Source organism: Colossoma macropomum, unplaced genomic scaffold, assembly GCF_904425465.1.
Source record: "Colossoma macropomum unplaced genomic scaffold, Colossoma_macropomum, whole genome shotgun sequence".
NCBI classification, from domain to species: domain Eukaryota; kingdom Metazoa; phylum Chordata; class Actinopteri; order Characiformes; family Serrasalmidae; genus Colossoma; species Colossoma macropomum.
The window spans coordinates 10,620,647-10,639,361 of record NW_023494795.1 but is presented as its reverse complement, the minus strand read 5'-3'; the positions used below and the strand labels follow the sequence as shown (position 1 = coordinate 10,639,361).

At 41.9% G+C, this 18,715-nt stretch overlaps 1 protein-coding gene across 2 annotated transcripts; it reads left to right on the top strand.

Moving 5' to 3' along the window:
- Window positions 1-211: 211 nt before the first annotated feature.
- On the top strand, window positions 212-18,290 carry pnocb (prepronociceptin b). Of its 2 annotated transcripts, none has more exons than XM_036582649.1 (3): window positions 212-316; window positions 8,351-8,538; window positions 17,459-18,290. In XM_036582649.1, the coding sequence occupies exons 2-3, from the start codon at window positions 8,416-8,418 to the stop codon at window positions 18,044-18,046; spliced, it is 711 nt and encodes a 236-aa protein (XP_036438542.1). In that variant the 5' UTR covers window positions 212-316; window positions 8,351-8,415; the 3' UTR covers window positions 18,047-18,290. The 2 variants fall into 2 exon arrangements, with proteins under 2 accessions (XP_036438542.1, XP_036438540.1); XM_036582647.1 differs by having other exon boundaries at window positions 17,456-18,290.
- The last annotated feature ends 425 nt before the right edge of the window (window positions 18,291-18,715 follow it).

Here is an 18,715-nt window from a genome sequence, read left to right as displayed (position 1 = left end):
GGCGTCGGGGCAGTAGTGACGTCGGTGGTGATGACATACACGTCAGCGTTGACTAAGGGTTGCTGGTTCAGGTTATGCATAATTCCACGCCTTAAAGTGTATCCCTGTCTATGGGAAGTGATGAGGAAAAGGGGAAAGGGGGGGTGAACTGGAGGAAGGGGCGTGTCTTTATAAGAGAGGAGAGAGAGTGGGTGCAGGCAAGCAGTTGAACGAGCCTAGAGGCTGAGAGGGGTTGGACACTGCTGCATCACTTTGAGAGTGGGTGGAGAAAGAGAGAGAGAGTGAAAGAGAACACGTCCCCTACTCCACAGCACAGGTAAGACAAGGTGACATGTTCTGCTGTCCGTGTGCGTCCATGTATATGTGAGAGGTCAGTGCTTTGGAAGAAAGGAAAAGTGAAGTTGTGCTTTGCTTGTATTTCACCTGATATCATTCTCGACATCTGGAGGGCTAGTTCTGTTCTTTTTCCTCCAGTTTACTTACCACCATTTGTCAGCACTTTATTTGTTTATTACTCCATAAGGGAAGTTCATTAAGCAGGTGTTAAGTAGTGCTTTTCATATTCCCTGACTGTGCAGCTCTTTAAATAACCGCCTTTTTCCATCCGTCATTGCTTTTCCCCATGGACCACTATCTGACAACACCACTGCTGAAAGTGTACTACACACGGTTGCTCCAGTGATGAGCCATATGTAGTGTTTTTTTTTACATTATTAACAAAGTGTCCTACCCACTTTTGAGGTTGTTGTCCACTTTGTTATTAAAGTTCATGTAAAATTGAGGCAAAGCACTATTTGTGCTATTTTTCTGGACAGAAGAACCTTCTAAGTTTGATTGTCTCCGTCGGCCTGAGCTTTGATCTGGAACACCTACGTGGCTGATGCTTCTTTGAAGCTAGTGGAGACTGATGTGGGGTAATTTTGCCCTCTAATTGCGTATATTTTGGCAGACAGCTTTGTCAGGAAGTGCTTTGCTTCAGCTATGATTAAATGAAACTTAATCTGAACACTCTTTGCGGGAAGCTCCTAATTGACCTCATACCAACAGTGCAGAATTTCTATTTTTTTTCCATCATTCCACTTCAGCTCATGTCAGTGCAGGACTTATTATGCCAGCAACAAGTGTTCCAACTGCATATTTCCTCTCATAAAGCTCAAAACATCTGCCATAAGCAGGAGTACGGTCAAATTTTATGAGAATTTTGCAATATCCAAATTTGCCGGTAATTTTTGTTTTCATTAAATGTCTAGAAGTGTTTATTTTCCTTTATGTCTGATGAAAAAACTCACTTTCCAACAGTACAATCATACATAATCAACCGAAAATAATTAGTATAAGTCATTTTATATATCTTTATTTTAAATTATTAGAAATTAAAAAAGCAGAATTTTACATGACTGGTGGAAAAGCTAAATTTGAGAACTGACAAAAAAGAATAGCAGCAAAAATGGGCAGATTTTTTTAGGGAGGCGTTTTGGTATCAGGGATTGTTTGTCATTGCCTTGACACGCAGCGGTTTTTCTCCGTTCGCCTGGACTGAAATGTCCAGCTGTAATTTCTCCCCTATCAGGAGTCTAAGTATGCGTTTCATGCCTTTCAAGACAGTATTGAGGCTGCAGACAGCATTTGTCCCGGTCCCTGTAGAGTGTAGATTCAGTGTCCGGTCAGCATGAAGCTTTTATCAGATGTCCCCTCTGAGGCGGATGTAATATCTCTGTACATTCATGACTGCTTTTATTCATACATCTCCCTCACTGCATTAACCTCTACATACACACTTGTTTTTCCTGCGTGTTCCCCCATGAGGACAGTTTCCGAAAGAATAATGAATATGACTAATGGGCCCCATGATGAAATTCATTAAATCCTTTTTTTTTACAGTATAAATTAAACATGCCTTGACATTTTTGCCTCTTTGTCAAAATTTCCACTGCATTAGAGAAGCCGTTTCTCATATTAATTGCTTTTAACATGTTATATTGATACAAAAGCCGTTAAATTGGGGACATTTCATGCATAATTGCCTACATCTATCAGGAAATTAGTGCATGTACCACAAGGATGTAAATCTATTGAGCCAGTTCATGTGCACACAGGCTTTTCTGCTCACGTTGTCAATGTTTAAGGGTGTAGATGGAGTCTGAAACATGCAATATGTCAATGGTAAGTGAACAGAAAAGCCCTCCTCTTAGACCATTCCTATTGGAAAATATGCACAACCTAATCTCTCATAGACTCATAACACATTCATGATGCATTGGAACAAAGGTGCTTTGATTCTACTTGATTCACATGAGTCAATCAGTTGCACAAGAGTAAAATATGTTATATCAACACAGTTCTGGGAAGAAAGCTGACAGCAACTGTGCTGATCTAATACACATTATTAAAGTGCAACCGATGGACACATTTGCGTCATGCAAATCAAAAGGCCTCATTCTTTTCAGTGTAGAGCCTGAAAGGCAGGGTCGTCTGTTATAAGAGGGTTTCGAGTCTTTTGTTCTTGTACCAAGTACAGGAAAACGTGTCAGAATTCATGGTAATTGACTGTGTGCTACAGATGTGGCAGAGCGATTAGGTTGGAAAATGCCGGCGTATTCCTTTAAGTGTCTGAAATGTCCTACCTTTTGTGGTCGTGACGTTTTTCAGTGGAAAGAAATCCAAAGAGATTTGCACAAAGCCATTGTGTCACAAAAGTGCTGGCGATGGTGCAATTTGATACGGTTCATGCACTTGACTGACCAGGAAGACCCTATATTGGCAACTCCTGAACTTTCTTGCTTCAGAGAGCGCTTCTTCGGAGTGTTTCTGAAGGACTGTGTGGAAAAAAAGAAAACAGGCTTTTGTATCTGAAATGTCTCCTTGGGGCTGTGTGGATGGATCTGTCTGCACCAAATTGATCTGCACTGCTCCTTCATGAGGCTATTTCAATACAGCACCCCCTCCTCGCCCCCCAAGTCATCATCATTTCAAATGGATGCAGTGGCACATGAAACTGAGTACTTCAGATTTAGAAAATGTGACGGACCAAGTGTGCAGTCTCATTCCTATCCATTTTCCGCTGAAATTTAGCCCATGGTGGCGGCTTGATTGAGTTCTCTACTTACTTCTTTAAGTGTCTCTGCCAATCGCCCTTCAATAATCACTCCCTCAGATGCTTTTATGATGGATTCCATCCCTTTTTCCCATGGGCACTGGGAGGATAATGTAGTGATTGCTGTTGCTTTGCCTGTGGAGACACAGTGCAGTGGAGGGGGACTAAAGTCATCGAAAGCCGGATAGCAAAATACCCATTTTGCCGTAGATTCCGCAGCCCCCGGGCTATCAACACACTCTCAATTAAGGCAACTGTGTGAATGCATCCGTTCCTGTCTGAAAATGATTATGACAATGAGAAAAGGCTTGATGATTATAATATGATTCTATGGCGAAGGGCAAAATGTAATTGCTGGATGTAGCCAAACAGGTGGGCTTTCATTTGCTGTGTAATAAACATAAAATTAAATGCATTTAAATTTAAGAGGGCCAATTCTCATAGGGGGGCAATAGGATCCAGACAATGAGAGAGTCCATGCTCCCATGGCTCTGTAAAATAGACAGGCTTGAAAATACATTTTCCCATTTAAAGTTACCTTTAATAGGCAGAGACTGTACAACTGTACTCTGAGTTGCCAGTTTATTAGGGCCTTGCCTCTTTTTAGGGCCTCGCAACATTTTGTCAGGGAGACCTACAGTATATGTGTACTTTTTTACAGTTACTGACTGTATCACAACTGTATACTGAGTTGCCAGTTAGTATGTACACTTGCATCACACCAACTGGGCATTTTATCAGCTTAAGACTGCATAGAATGTACTACGTAGGTTTACTGCGTAATTTATCAACAACCCACAATTCATCAATGGAAAGGGACCGCCACAGGATCGTACTTGATTACACTATTTGAATGGTGGGCCGTTCTCAGCACAGATGTGATACCATCGTGGTAGTGTCATGGTAGTGTGTGTTGCACTGGTATAAGTGCGTTGGGCGCAGCAGCGTTTCTGGGATTTTTACACCCCTCAGTATCACTGCTTGGGTGATAATAGTCCACCAACTTAAAATATACAGCCAACTGTGGTCACAAACTTTGCCTGTGAGGACATTTATTTTTGGCCCACCAGAAAGTGACTTTAACCCCCTCACCCAATAAGAGAAACTTATTTTTATACTCTATGCAACTTATTAAATTCTATATTTTTAAAAAGTATTTTAGTAACAAAATATAGTCTAATGTTGTAAATTACTTTTTTAAAGACTGAAAATTGTTTTGTCTTGTCGCTTTTGGCCCACCACAAACTTTGCACTTCGGCCTTTGAGTCTGGATACCCCTCGGCTAGAGGATGACTAATAAAATTATGCATGGCATAGACATAGTACAAGTTAAACCAGTAAGGTAGATGTGTCTAATAGTGACCAGTAAGTGTACACAGTGTGTAAAACCCCCTGTAGCACAGCTGTGCACAACATACTCTAACAAGCCACTACCATGTTGATATAAGCCCTATGTTGAGAATTGTCCACCATCCAAAATCTGGTCAGCGGTATTCCTATGGTGGTCCTTTTCCATTGGTGGACAGGGTAGAGGGTAATTGACAAATTGCACCACAACAGATGGGATACTGTCAGTGATTGCAAACCTAAGTGCACCTTTATGGTAGATGTACCTGATAAAATTGCCAGTGAATGTAGATACAAAGGAGCTAATAAACCAGCAACACAGCATATAACTATAGTCTACCACTGTAGCTTCATATTAGGGTTATACAGTACTCTGGGAGATGTCCCAAAGATGTCCCGTAAGAAACACAAGGTTACCCAACAGCATTATTTTGATAGACACCATACTGCAGACATCCAGACTCATCTGTCTGACCCAGCCTGTGACGCAGTTCAATCAGGCGTTAGACTGACCCTGGCAAGGAGCAGAATGAAAATGGGCCTGACTGTTTACTGTGGAGGCGATAGCATCAGGTGGCTCCTCCGTGGGAGAAGGTGAGCAGGCCGCTCTAATCGGATTAAGATTGCTTCAGATTAGTAATTTCACAGCTCTTCCCTGAGGGCACGCTAGCGGAGGCTCACAATCAGATCATCTCTGCTGTAGGGCAGAAAGCAGCAGCCCCACACAAACACCTTCGACGAGCCGTCACATTATTGGCAGAGGGTGTCGAAGGCCAAGTACAAGACTTTTGCTTTGGGAACTGTGAAAAAGGGGTGTTTACTGAGCCTATATTTCATAAGCCATGGCTAAAGTTTCAAAACATGCCATTCCCTCCCCAGTCCACGCTGTCCATATGTGGAAACTAAAGTCGGTAACACTTTACTGTAGGGCACAGTACATGACATGCACATAAGCTTGCCATGACAACTGGCATAACCCTACATAAATGTTTATAAATGCTTATTCCAATAGGCATCATCTGTCATAAATGCCTCTTTAGCTAACTTGGCATATACAACCTTTATTGCAAATGACGTCTGTTGGAATAGGCATTTATAAACATTTATGTAGGTCTATGTCAGTCGTCATGACAAGCTTATGTAGATGTCATGTAGCCTTATGAACCGTACCCTACAGTAAAGTGTTACCCTAAAGTCTATTCGAATTCATCATGGTTGTCATGTCCCAAGCATGAACTCATTCGCTTATGTTCACCCATTTGACCTATAGCTGTTTATTGAAGTGATACAGAGTGTTGTTACTGCAGACGGTCTGGAGGAGAGTTACTGGAGTGGAAGGTGCGGCATTTAAATGATTAAACGCTGTGCTGTTCCTGGCTGTCAGGAAGCAGATGCATCACTGCATCATTTCAAAGAATCCAGAATTTCTTTTTTCCAAAGTCTCTGATGATTTTAAACTTGATTTCGGTCCTTCCAGATTGCTTTTTGGATGAGACACAATACAGGATGACCAATCAGAGCAGATGCTATTTACATAAATCAGTCTCAAAGACAGTAACAAAAACAGACTGTTTAATTCTAAGGTTGGAAGATGGTCATGTATAACACAGTCATGCATAAAACTGCAGAAACATTTAACGTTGACTTCTTGGGGGGGCACTAAATACCTTCCCATGAGCCACTTTCTGTTAAACCTACAATCATGCAGGTTTTAAAGTGGGTTATGAGTTTGTTCTTATTATGGTTACGTTTGAGCACAGAGTAGAAGAGCGACATTAACAGTGGTTGAGAGAGTGAGAGAATGTCGCCGATGGTCCTTTGTCTCTCACAGTGTAATCAGTGGCCTCACACTGTCTGCTTTTAATTCTCCCCATTATCTCTGACAAACACATTTAATAAGAGATTATAGCAGGGGAGATAATAAAAAAGAGTTTCCGTCAAGTAACTGTTAGAAAATTAATCGAGCCACATTAATGGTTCGTGAGATTTAATTGGCCGGAAAATGCTTTTTGATAATTCTCCCATCAAGAATGGCCTGAGTGCCCACATTCTTATAGGGAGTTGTAATTGCTGCTTTAGTTTTTGTTCACTAAACACAAAGTTTTAAAGGAAATACCCGAACTTTTCGCGCAGCTTCATCACGGTTCAGGAGTTGATTTTTTTTTGGCTTTCATCACACAGTGTGTTTAGAGGTGTGTGTGTGTGTGTGTGTGTGTGTGTGTGTGTGTGTGTGTGTGTGTGTGTGTGTGTGTGTGTTCTGGCCCTAATGTCGTCGTGACTAATGTGTGCTGGCGGAGCGAGTGAGTCAGAGTTTGACGGGAGTCGCATTCTCGCTCTCTCGCTCTGGTTCTCTGCCTCGCTCTCTCTCTCTCCTCATTTCCTCCTCATTATACCACACACACTAATTCAGACATCAATTAAGGCCTATGATGAGTTTCGTTAATGAACTCTAGAATTGGGGGGAAAAACAGATGGTGAATATTTAATTTTAACATCCTTAACATAATATGTGCTAAGAAAGAGTAATCAGAAGATAAAGACTCTGTCGTTGTTGATGAAGAGTCCATTGTTGTTGCAGCATGGTTGGAGATATGGACCAGTGGCCAGAAGGTTGGTGGTTCAAGGCCCAGCTCTGCTCTATCCAAAGCCATTTTGTTCTTGAACAAGAACCTTCGCTCAATCACTCAAGGGCCCTGGCTGAACTTGGATATACACAATTAATCGGTGTAGAGCATAAAAATGCATTTGTGGGCATCATTAATCATGTTTGGTGTCAGTAGCAATGCTGCAATGTGGTTGTTGGTACACTTTTTAAAAAACAGTGGTTCTTAACTTGGACATACAGTTCTAGGAAAAACCTTGTATTGGTATAAAACCTTTACACCGTGTACAGGTTCTTCAAAGTTCTTCAGACTCATGCCTCATTTACAAAAGTGGTTCTTTAAAGAACCAACCACTGGATGAATGTTTTTGCTCCAAAGAACCTTTTCAGCCACCTTTATTAAGACAGTACGAAAATGATTATTGGGTGTCAAAACGTGAGTGCTGAAAATATATATGGCCAAAAGTATGTGGACACCTCTCCTAATGATTGAGTTCAGGTGTATAAGTTCAAGCACACAGCCAGGAAATCTCTATAGACAAACACTGGCAGTAGAATGGGTTGCACTGAAGAGTTCAGTGGCTGGCTTTATACATGGCACTGTCATTGGATGCCACCTTTGCCACAAGTCACTTTGTGAAATTTCTTCCCTGCTAGATCTGCCCCAGTCAACTGCAGGTGCTATTATTGTAAAATTGGGAAGCATCTAAGAGCAACAACTGTTCAGCCACAAAGTGTTAGAACATGCAAACTTATAGAGCCAGGCTGCCAAGTGCTGAAGCGCGTAGCATGTAAAAATCCTCCAAACTGGCTCTGGCAGCAATATCACAGCACAAACTGTGCATCAGGAGCTTTGTAAAATGGGTTCCCATGGCCAAGCAGCTGCACACAAGCCTAAGATTGCTATGAGCAATTCCAAGTGTCAGTTGAAATTATGCAGTGAAATATTTGCTTCCTGACAGCCAGGAACAGCACAGCGTTTAATCATTTAAACACCACATCTTCCACTCCAATCGCTCTCCAGAACATCTGCAGTAACAACACTCCTTATCACTTAACATAAATAAACTGCTATAGGCTGAATGGGTGATCATATGTGAATGAGTTCATGGTTGTGACATGACAACCATGATTGGGGAGGGAATGGTATGTTTTAAAACTTTAGGAATGTTTTAATCAAACTCTTTTTTCAAAAAAGGAACTAAATTCTTCCATGATATAAGCCCTTTTAACGTTACAATCAAAGACTGCATGCAGTTGATGGTGTAATGCACTGCTTAACCCTTCAACATATTTCTTCCATTTAGCGAGTCCTGTAACCTGTTGGATCCCATTTGAACCCGTTTGTCTTGGTGTCTTCTGTGAAGAAGCCATGAAGACCCCACTCTGGACCCTTCTGTTATTGAGTTTGTGTGTGCCGGGTCGCAGCGACTGCCAAGGGGATTGTTTAACCTGCGCACTTCTCCTGCCTCAACAGCAAGCCTTCAACACCCTTGTGAGTCACCAATTACTCTCTCTGCATTCTCTGTCGTCCTTTATTATTCACTCTTTCATGCACAGTGCCAGTCAAAAGTGTAGATACATCTACTCAATGAGGGATCTGTTTTCACCATTTTTTGCATTTTAGAATAACAGTGAAGATATCAAAATCATGAAATAACGAATATATTTCGATAATTAATTAATTAAATATTTTTAATAATTAGATGACAAACATAGACATCAACCTTACTATATACAATTTTCTTAGAAAGTTCACTATTAGTTCATTTATGCTTAAACCTTTTAAACAAAATGTCTTTAATTACAAAACTGTGGTTGATATATAATAGTGGGTATCACCACTGCCCTCCATGTGACAGACTGGGGTTTGATTTACCACCAGCACACCATGCATACCAATAAGAGTCCTTGGGCAAGACTCCTAACCAGTGCCAGCTCTTCCCAATTAAGTGATGTAAGCAGCTACTTAGGGTCACACGGCCACCAGTGGGACCTCTAACAACTTCTGTGTAATAACTGTACCATTATGTTGTCTAAGACGTTCGAGTGAGGGGGAAATAAGCAACAACAAAAACCAGAAAAAGATGACATGTTGTTTTTTTTTTGTGGTGTTAACATTATGCCATTTGTCTTAGACTGTAGTTGGACAACAAGAAGTAGACGATCTGGGGTCTGTCTTAGACGAGCTTAGACAGACTCACAAAACCTAAAAAACAAACAACTCATTTTACAACAGTGGTTAACAGTGTTCTCTGTTAATTCAGATTTAGAGACTCAGGCTGTGATTAATTCTTGTGCACATTAAAGGATGAAGAACGGCCAATTGTGTGAAACATGAGGAGGATTCACCACAGAATGAAAAGAAAGATATACTACCAAAATTTGTAGAGAGTAAAGCATTTATAACAGTAAAGAAGTAGTGCTGTCACAATTGCTACCAGGATAGAATAAGCTTAGACTAAGACTAAACAAAGATTAAAGTTAGCTGGGTAAGCAAGTAATGGTGGGTTGTGAGAAGACCTCTGGGTGGAGATTGCTGAGAATGTTTATTTAAATTGTAGCTTACTAGAACCTCAAAGGAGCATTCAGTCATTAGAAATATACACATTAGACAGTTATAAATTTATATAACTTGGACAGCTTGTGATAGTCATTGTTATTAGTCAGCCTCTAATTTTATACACACCAGCTAGGAAGATGGTGAGCCCCCGAAAAATACAGCTTATGCCCCTCAAAAGGCTAAAGCCCACCCTTCTACAAGGCTACATTTGCCTACCACTGTAAAACTAGGATAATGTCAATCTGGATAAGAGCATCTGCCAGATGTTCTAAGTGTAAACAGCCATACAATCCATCAAATGTATCATTTTCACCACTACTGTATGTGTTGACATCATTCAGGTGCAACCCCAACAATGTTTTGACACCCCCCAAAAAAATCTCTATCCATAGCAGCAGAAAGAAAAGGTAAGCCAAAAAGGGCCCTTGATGCTTTAATGTAGTTGCTAATGGCTACGTAGACCCAAACAGCTGTGGCTGAGATGATTAGGGTAATATTTGTTCATAATTGACTGGAGGAGATTCAGCTGCTGATGTTGTGGGTGGCAGTGACTGACACTTAGTGGTGGTGGTGAGGGGTGTGGGTAGGTTTTGCGAGGTCGGGAGGGGGACACATGGGTACTTACGAAGGCCAGATGGACCCCCTCAGGGACATTTTTCCAGTGTGGAATCACAAGGGCAAAAAACCTCATACTATCGTCCTCAGTCGCACGTACACCCGCATCACCGTACCTGTTATGTATGCATATGAATATGTATGAATATGTATCTTATTTAAACATATTGTATGTACAAACTCAATTGCTCAACTGCAGACATCTACGCTTGTCATACACACAGTACATGTGCAAACAAAATCCTTTGCTTTTCTATCTGTTGGCTTGGCGAAACCTCTGCAGTCTGCATTTCATTTGCAATGGATAATTAATTTCAGCAAATGTACGCATACCGCTCCCGGTCAAAGCCTCCTGCTATATGGTGCTTCTACTTTTTTATGGGTTTTTCCCCAGCGGTGAAGATTTCTACTTCATTTCCAATAGACATTCTGCCTCACTTGGCAAATTATAACCCTTACCTACACCCACGTGCAGTGTCACAGCCACATTATGATCCACAGAACCTGTATCCCTGGGCTCTAATGATCTGGGGCACAATGACGATTTATGCTCTGTCCTTTCACCCTCTAATGGCCAGGATTTACTCATGTCATTTCACCATCCATTGCACTGATAGGTCTATTCTGGTAAAATCTCATTTGTGTAACCCAGTGGTCACCAGCCCCCTTCCTGGAAATCTACCTTCCCGCAGGCTTTAGTTCCAATCCAAACCTGCAACATCTGATCTGGCTAACTATTTCAAAAAAGACTTGGTTAGTTCTATTTTGTGCATTAGATCTTAATCCCTGCATTCATATTACACAACATAAAGGTACCCTCAGACTCCCCTCCCACACTCTGGGGAATCCACATGCGTCTTAGAGGGCATTCTGGCCGCTTTTCCACTATACAGCCAAATGGTTCTCAGGGCCGTACCGGGCCTTTCCATGCTGGTCCGGACTTGTGAGACCAGTTATGGTTTTTGTTTCCATCTGTTGTACCACTAAATCAGAACCAGGAAATAAAAAAGAAAAGCACACAAACGAATGGGTAACTGCTAACAGGCTAATCACAACATACACGCCACCCACCACTTTCTCGATATTGTCTGTTCTATTATATGTCTGAATTCATGGTGAATGAAAGACTTTTAAGGACTCTTCTGTACCTTCGTAACGCGGTTGCTTGCCGGCTGTGATCCGGCACAATGACTCTGACATCACAGTGGTTAAACAGCATGAAACAGAACGTTACAGACGCCAACACCAGCCCCGCTCTGGGCCAGCGCCGCTTACTGACTGTGACCGTGAGCCGAGTGAGAACAACTTACAGCCAACTCCGGGCCAGAGTTGTTGGCGGTCTGGGACGTTTGATTCCGTCTGTCACTCCAACTCCGGGCTCTCGGCGTGCTCTCATCTTGTTCATCCTCTAAATGGGTGTTATTTGAGCATCTGTTACTGAAACAGACTGTGCTGCGGTGGGTTTCACCTGTAGCCGGATAACTATATTAGCATTAGCATTGCCCAGCAGGGTAGAACTCAAAGCACCACAGAACAAGTCTATTTTTTATCTTTCTGTCACTTTAACACCAGTCATTCGAATTTGTGTTTGCATCTCTTTAGCTAAGTTATCTAGGAGAGAAGAGCTGGCCAGCATTAGCTTAGCTAGGAGGCTCCAGCTTCAGACACCAGAGAAGAGGTTAATTTCAGCCTTCTGTCCCTCTAACATCAGCCACTCGGCTTCGCTTCCTCAGATATGAGTCATTATCATCTAAATTTGTGTCAGTGAAGCTTTTGTTAGTCAGAATCGAATCTGTTCTGTGGTGAGCAGCGCTGGCAGCATGCTAGCTAAGCTAACGCTAACCAGCTACTCTCTTCCAGCTGGTTAGGCAGCGACGTTTAACATTTAGAAATTGGTTTTAGATTGAAGCTTTGATGTTTATCGAATGATGGATTTAAAATCGTGCACTGAATTTATTGAATGCTTTCGGGTTTGACGTAGCACAGCAGGATGTGATATAAACATAGAACCGATCAGCGAACAGCTACGTCGTTACATCATCCCACCAAACGGTTCTGTGGTCCCGAGTACGGTTAAGCGTTCCGCGTCGAACCGTGTCCGTGTGGAAACCCCACTGGAACGGATGCCCTCTGTGCTCAGAACTGTTTGGCCCTGCAGTGGAAAAGAGGCCTCAGATTCAAAAGGCTTGAAAGAAGCTTCAACCGGTAGAACCTTGATCCCACAGTTTGACTTGAGTGAGCGAGTCAGGCAGTACTATACAGGGTGTCCCAAAAGAATTGACATCATTTGAGATGTGAATATCTGAGTAACTACATGTCCTGGGCAAACAAAATTAAATAGGCTTCATGTTGAACAAGATTTATTTATCAAAAGCTTCGCAAATGTAATATCTTCCAGTACTGGTGGTCGTCCAGATCCCTTTGTCCTGCACAGACAGCCTTCCTCTTTGAATTTTTTGTGCCGTGTCCAAATCTGCTTTCCAGTTTGTGCATTATTATTGAATTTTCTTGAAAATGGGCGCTGCACACTCTTGTTTGACTGTGTTCGAGCATATTCTAACACACAAAATGCCTCTTAATTTCTAGTGAACGCCATTCTTCAACCTGAAAAAAAAAACATTAAAAATTAAACTTGGTTAGTTTTACACATTTTGTTAAAACTTGAGATCATTTGAGGGAGAATTGGCTATGTCATTAGACTACGAAATGATGTCAATTTTTTGGGGACACCCTGTATTTAAGCCTTAGAACACGAGAGGGAGTGTGTTATCGCGAAAGAACATCACGGCTGTGATTTGGTCGCCGTAGATCATCACAGCTGTGATGTTATACGCGATAACACACGACCTCGAGTGTTCTATTGCTTTTATGCAACAGTTAAATAAATAAAGTAATAAATTAATAAACTGGGCCGTGAACGCGGCGTTTAATATGTTTTGATGTTCGCAGTTCCTTCCGCCAAATTATAGTTCCTTAACAAGCAGCTTGTTGCTACGTCAGAGTAACGAGCTCCGCCCACTCGCTGCTCAGCCGGCAGTTCGTTCTCCAGCTCCTTACACTAAATTCCCAAACTGTCATCACCACTGAGCAGCTTTTTTGTTTTTTTATTGCAGCAGTTTTATGGCTCAGTCTGATTTGGTCAGACTCTGAAGATTTCACTACACATTTGGCGAATGGTGTTGGGTTCATTTCTGGCTGATTCCAGGTTGTTTAGCTGTTCTTCTGCCACAGCTGCCGACTGAAAAGCTGCTCAGTGGTGATGACAGTTTGGGAATTCAGTGTCGTCTCATCTTCAGAGTCTGACCAAATCGGCTGTCGGTCAAATGTGATCTTGAAAGTATCCATTTTCTGTTTGTGGCAAAGTAAGAAGTAAAAAAGTTAAAATGGCTTGAGCGTCTCCTACAGCTGTCAAACTCGTTGCTTAGCAACGGCGTCTCAGCGGAGTGATACAGTGTTTGTGAAAAACCTGTGATGTTAGGGCAAAATATTAGCACGGTTAGAACGCTTCTCAACCAATCAACTTGCGTGGCCGGAACTAACTGTTTTATAACACAAGATACATTTCGATTTTTCACCATAACCAGGCCAAAGAGCTGCACTCACACGATATAGTTTAAACTAATGCTCAATAGAATAAATAATGTTCTCATAGTCTTTGCACGCCAAATGCATGATTTCCGAAAGTCACTCGCAGCCTGCGGCCCCACAACTGACCACAAAAGCTTCCACGGCCCCCCAGGAAGACTCCATTTACCCAGTGTAATTTTCTGACTCACCTAATGGAATGGCAGCTACCTGGATGTCAGGCTAAAGAGGATAGTTACAAACGGAGGTCTGGCTCACAGGTTTAGATGTATACCTGCTATGTTTAGTCTCCAAGTGACAGTGTAAGTTTTTCAGCTTCAGAGCTTAATTTGACAAGACTGAGCACACAAAGCGGAGCGGTAGGGTTTTTGATTTCTATGCACATGAACCCTGGTGATAGGTACTGTGTCCTCTCTGTTTCAGTGGCTGCTTCCCTTGTAGATGGGACAGCCTTGGGACCTTTTCTTTCCCAGAAAGCAAGAATATATCAGTTCCCTGGCTTGATAAGGTCGGCACCCGCTGACTGTATGCTACCGCTGGCCCTCGGACCACCCAGTTTATTGCCCTGTTTATTAAGCTCTAACTAGTTTTTAATCTCCCCGAACAAATACACACATACATAGCGTTTTATTTAGAAAAAAAAACTTAGGCAAATATTACAAACAACTGAGACAAAAAAATAATGAGGCCTAATATAAAGGAAATGTTGTTGCTGACAGTGTGTTAAAATTAAAAATATTAGTAACACTTTCCATGATTGTCACCTTTGTAAGCATCTATAAACACGTTTATGACATGTTATAATGTATTCATAAGGCATTATAAACATGGTTATAAATATTTATAAAAAAAGAATTACACTGAATTACACTTTTTAGCCATGTTTATTATACATTATGAATTGTTAATATAATGCATTATAAATAGTGTTAATAACATGTTATAATGTTAGTGCCAAAGAAGTCAGTCCCAGCTTGGAGAGCGTAAAGTAAAGACAAATACCAAGCTAACGGTGGTGTACATTTTTATAAATATTTATAGCTGTTTATAATGTATTTATGCATTATAACATGTTATGAATGTGTTTATAGATGCTTACAAAGGTGACATTCATAGTGTTACCAAAATATTTACTAAACTTATTTATAAAGTATAACTAAAGAAAGGAAGGTAGGAAAAATAAGTAAATTGGTCTGTGAGTGGAAAATGAGCAATGATAAGTGGAATTTTATCGAATATCAAATACTCTGCTTAACCACTGGTGGGCCTTCCAGAAAACGCTGAGCCAAACGCCAGTGGACCACCAGCTTTGCCATCAGCGGCCCAACAGTGGCCCACTATCCTCTTGCTATTAGGGTTTGAAAGACCCTGTATGTAGATATTTATCCATGATGGATGAATTATATACACTGTCAGAATAAAGGTACTGTGCAGGTACATTTTTCATTTATCAAAGTACAAACAATGTAAAAGTACCTTTAAAGGTACTAGAATGGTACATTAAATACGTTTTTTCCCAGGTAAAGAGGGGACATAATTATACCTTCAACAAATTATGAAAAATGTTTTTAAAACATAGCAATAAAATAAAAAGCCAGGAGACAAGACAGGGTGTGTGGAGTCAATACAACTTAGAAATGATAAATTCAGTGGAATATGTTGTAATTATGTTCCCTAACTAAAGATGAACTGAAGATGAACCCTGGACGGTACCACCCTAGTGGCAGCAGGGGTGCCACCCCAGTGACCATTTAGTATGTACAATCAAAAAGAGAAACGTGTAACTTACACTGAAAATATCATTATAGCTACCTAGCATTTTGCCAGACCAGTCAGCAAACTCAGCATAAATATGCTGTTTTATTTTTTGCACATAATTATTACAACAATATTTATCATATTTAAAATGACATTTGGTTATACATCTATATGTTGTTAAAAATGACTGATTTACTGCTGCTAAAAAGGCAATCCTACAAAACTGGATCACACCTGGAATCATTTTGGGTTGTTAATTTATTTAACATAGCGAAACTTGAATGTACTGCTGTGCAACATAACCATGCTAACCCCATGACTGTTGAAACATGGTAAACATTTGTGTTACATATTTTGGATTTCCTGCAAAGTATGCACTGAATACGGACACTTCCTCCTTTATTTAATTTTGTCTGTGAACATGATTGTACCTATGATCACTCTTGCTGTCCACGTCTCTTACTTCATTCTTTTATTACTTCATTTAGTCTCTCTGTTGCTCCCTATCCCCTTGTTATTTATTATCTTGTGAAACAATAAAAATTCTTGTTAAATACTGTTGGTCAAAGGCCCTCTGACAGTGCCACCTCGGCCCACTGGGAGGACGCGGCCCCATAGGTGGACAACCAGTGATGCAGTTTATTTTGTCGTCAGTGTTAGATAGAAACGGATTCTGGAGTATTCTGGATTATACACCGATCAGGCATAACATTATGACCACCTCCTTGTTTCTACGTTCATTGTCCATTTTATCAGCTCCACTTACTATATAGGTGCACTTTGTAGTTCTACAGTTACAGACTGTAGTCCATCTGTTTCTCTGCATACTTTGTTAGCCCCCTTTTACCCTGTTCTTCAGTGGTCAGGAGTGGATCAGACACAGCAGTGCTACTGGAGTATTTAAACACTGTGTCCACTCACTGTCCACTCTATTAGACACTCCTACCATGTCAGTCCACCTTGTAGATGTGAAGTCAGAGATGATAGCTCATCTGCTGCTGCACAGTTTGTGTTGGTCATCCTCTAGTCCTTCATCAGTGGTCACAGGACGCTGCCCACAGGACACTGTTGGCTGGATATTTTTGGTTGGCGGACTATTCTCAGTCCAGCAGTGACACTGAGGTGTTTAAAAACTCCAGCAGCACTGCTGTGTCTGATCCACTCGTACCAGCGCAACACACACTAACACACCACCACCACATCAGTGTTACTGCAGTGCTGAGAATGATCCACCACCCAAATAGTACCTGCTCTGTGAGGGTCCATGGGGGTCCTGACCACTGAAGAACAGGGTAAAAGGGGGCTAACAAAGTATGCAGAGAAACAGATGGACTACAGTCTGTAACTGTAGAACCACAAAGTGCACCTATATAGTAAGTGGAGCTGATAAAATGGACAATGAGCATAGAAACAAGGAGGTGGTCATAATGTTATGCCTGATCGATGTATCAGGCCTAGTCATTAGTTTTTTCTCTCAGTTGTTTGAAATGCTTGTCTAAGTTTATTTTATGAATAAAGGTCTCTGTGCATTTAAATTCTGTTTTACGAGATTAAAACCTAGGTAGATCTTGTATGTAGGACAGTAATCTGGGGGGTCCCAGGGTGGACCACCAGTGGCAGACAGTCAGCGGTGTGCCGATTTTATGAACCCAGCAGACCAATGTATGCTTGCTGTCTGAAATTGGAATGCTTCACAAAGCTACACATGCTTTAAGCGTTTGAGGGGTTTGTCAGGTCCACAGTTTCTTCACCAAATAAGCATCTGTGTAATGTAGACATGATGCAGATACAAATTTCAGTAGCGACAGGTCAAGGAGAAAGAGAACTGGAATTGGGCACTGGAGGGTTTGCTGACCACTGGAATAACCTATTTGTGCCCCTGGTGTCTCAGCAGGTGTGTCTGCTGGAGTGTGAAGCCCAGGCGTCCCCGGCTCCCACTTGGGATCTGTGCAATCGGGCGGTAGGTTTGAACTCGGCTGCCCTGCCACCAGAAGAAGATGCCGTGTCAAAGCGTGCAGAGGACGAAACGGAAGCAGTGGAGCCGTTGGCCATGGTGAGCATGGAGGATGACGGAAGTGTGGAGTTCTCGGAAGCACTGGAACGATTCCGCCATGCAGCACAAGCCCTGGGGGCCTCCTACGAGCAACAGCCTGACTCCAGGATGGAGGAGGAAGTGGGGCAGGGACGAAACGTGGTTGCTGAGGACGAGCGCGATGGCTCCAACGACTTAGATTTATCCAAACGCTTTGGCGGCTTCCTGAAGGGCCGCCATGGCTTCCGGAAGCTGTTGGGCTCCGGCAGGTCCCTGCAGAAGCGCTACGGTGGCTTCATTGGGATCCGCAAGTCGGCCCGGAAGTGGAACAACCAGAAGCGGGTGAGCCAGTTGCTGAGGCAGTACCTGAGCCTCACTTCCCGCTCGGGCCGCTCAGGCCGCTTCAACAACCTCTCCATCGCCGGAGTCCGACAAAAGAACGAAGTCTGAGCCCCTACAAACAGGCGCTGACCCCCCCCCGCATACCTCTTTCATGTACCGCAACCCAAGACATGTTAAAATATTCCAAGATATTGTGTTGATATCCACTGAGGAACGTTTTTCTTTCCTTCTCCACCATTGACATTTCCATGAAGCAGTAAACTTTCTGAGATCTAAATGAGTTCAAGCTCATTGTGCTCATCAAGAATTGAAAAGTCAACAGGCTATTTGTTTGGAATTTTCAGCAGTTGACACTCTTAATGTTAATTTTAACCTAATGGTAAAAAATTGAAAAGTCAGCAGAGTCATTTGTTCTGAATTTTCAGCAACTGCCACTCTTAATAAGTTCAATCTATTCTTATTAAGTTTTAACCATTGCTAAAATAAAAGCACTGCACTGAAACTTCCACTGAGCATGTGCGTCAGTATCATGGGAAGGCAGCTCTGGATGTAAAAGGAGTCACTGAGCACCAAGAACGTCTGGTTCTGTGAATGACGTGAGAGAGAAAAGCACTTTATCTTTTATCTTCCTTATCAATTTATCCTTATTGCACATTATTGGTGGCACTCAGTTTAGGTTATTTTGCACACAAGGGGCGTCCACCCATTCAAGAGTCCCAATACAGCCATCCGATGGGTGGATACTTATCTTCTGTTTTGTTTTATTTATTTATTGTA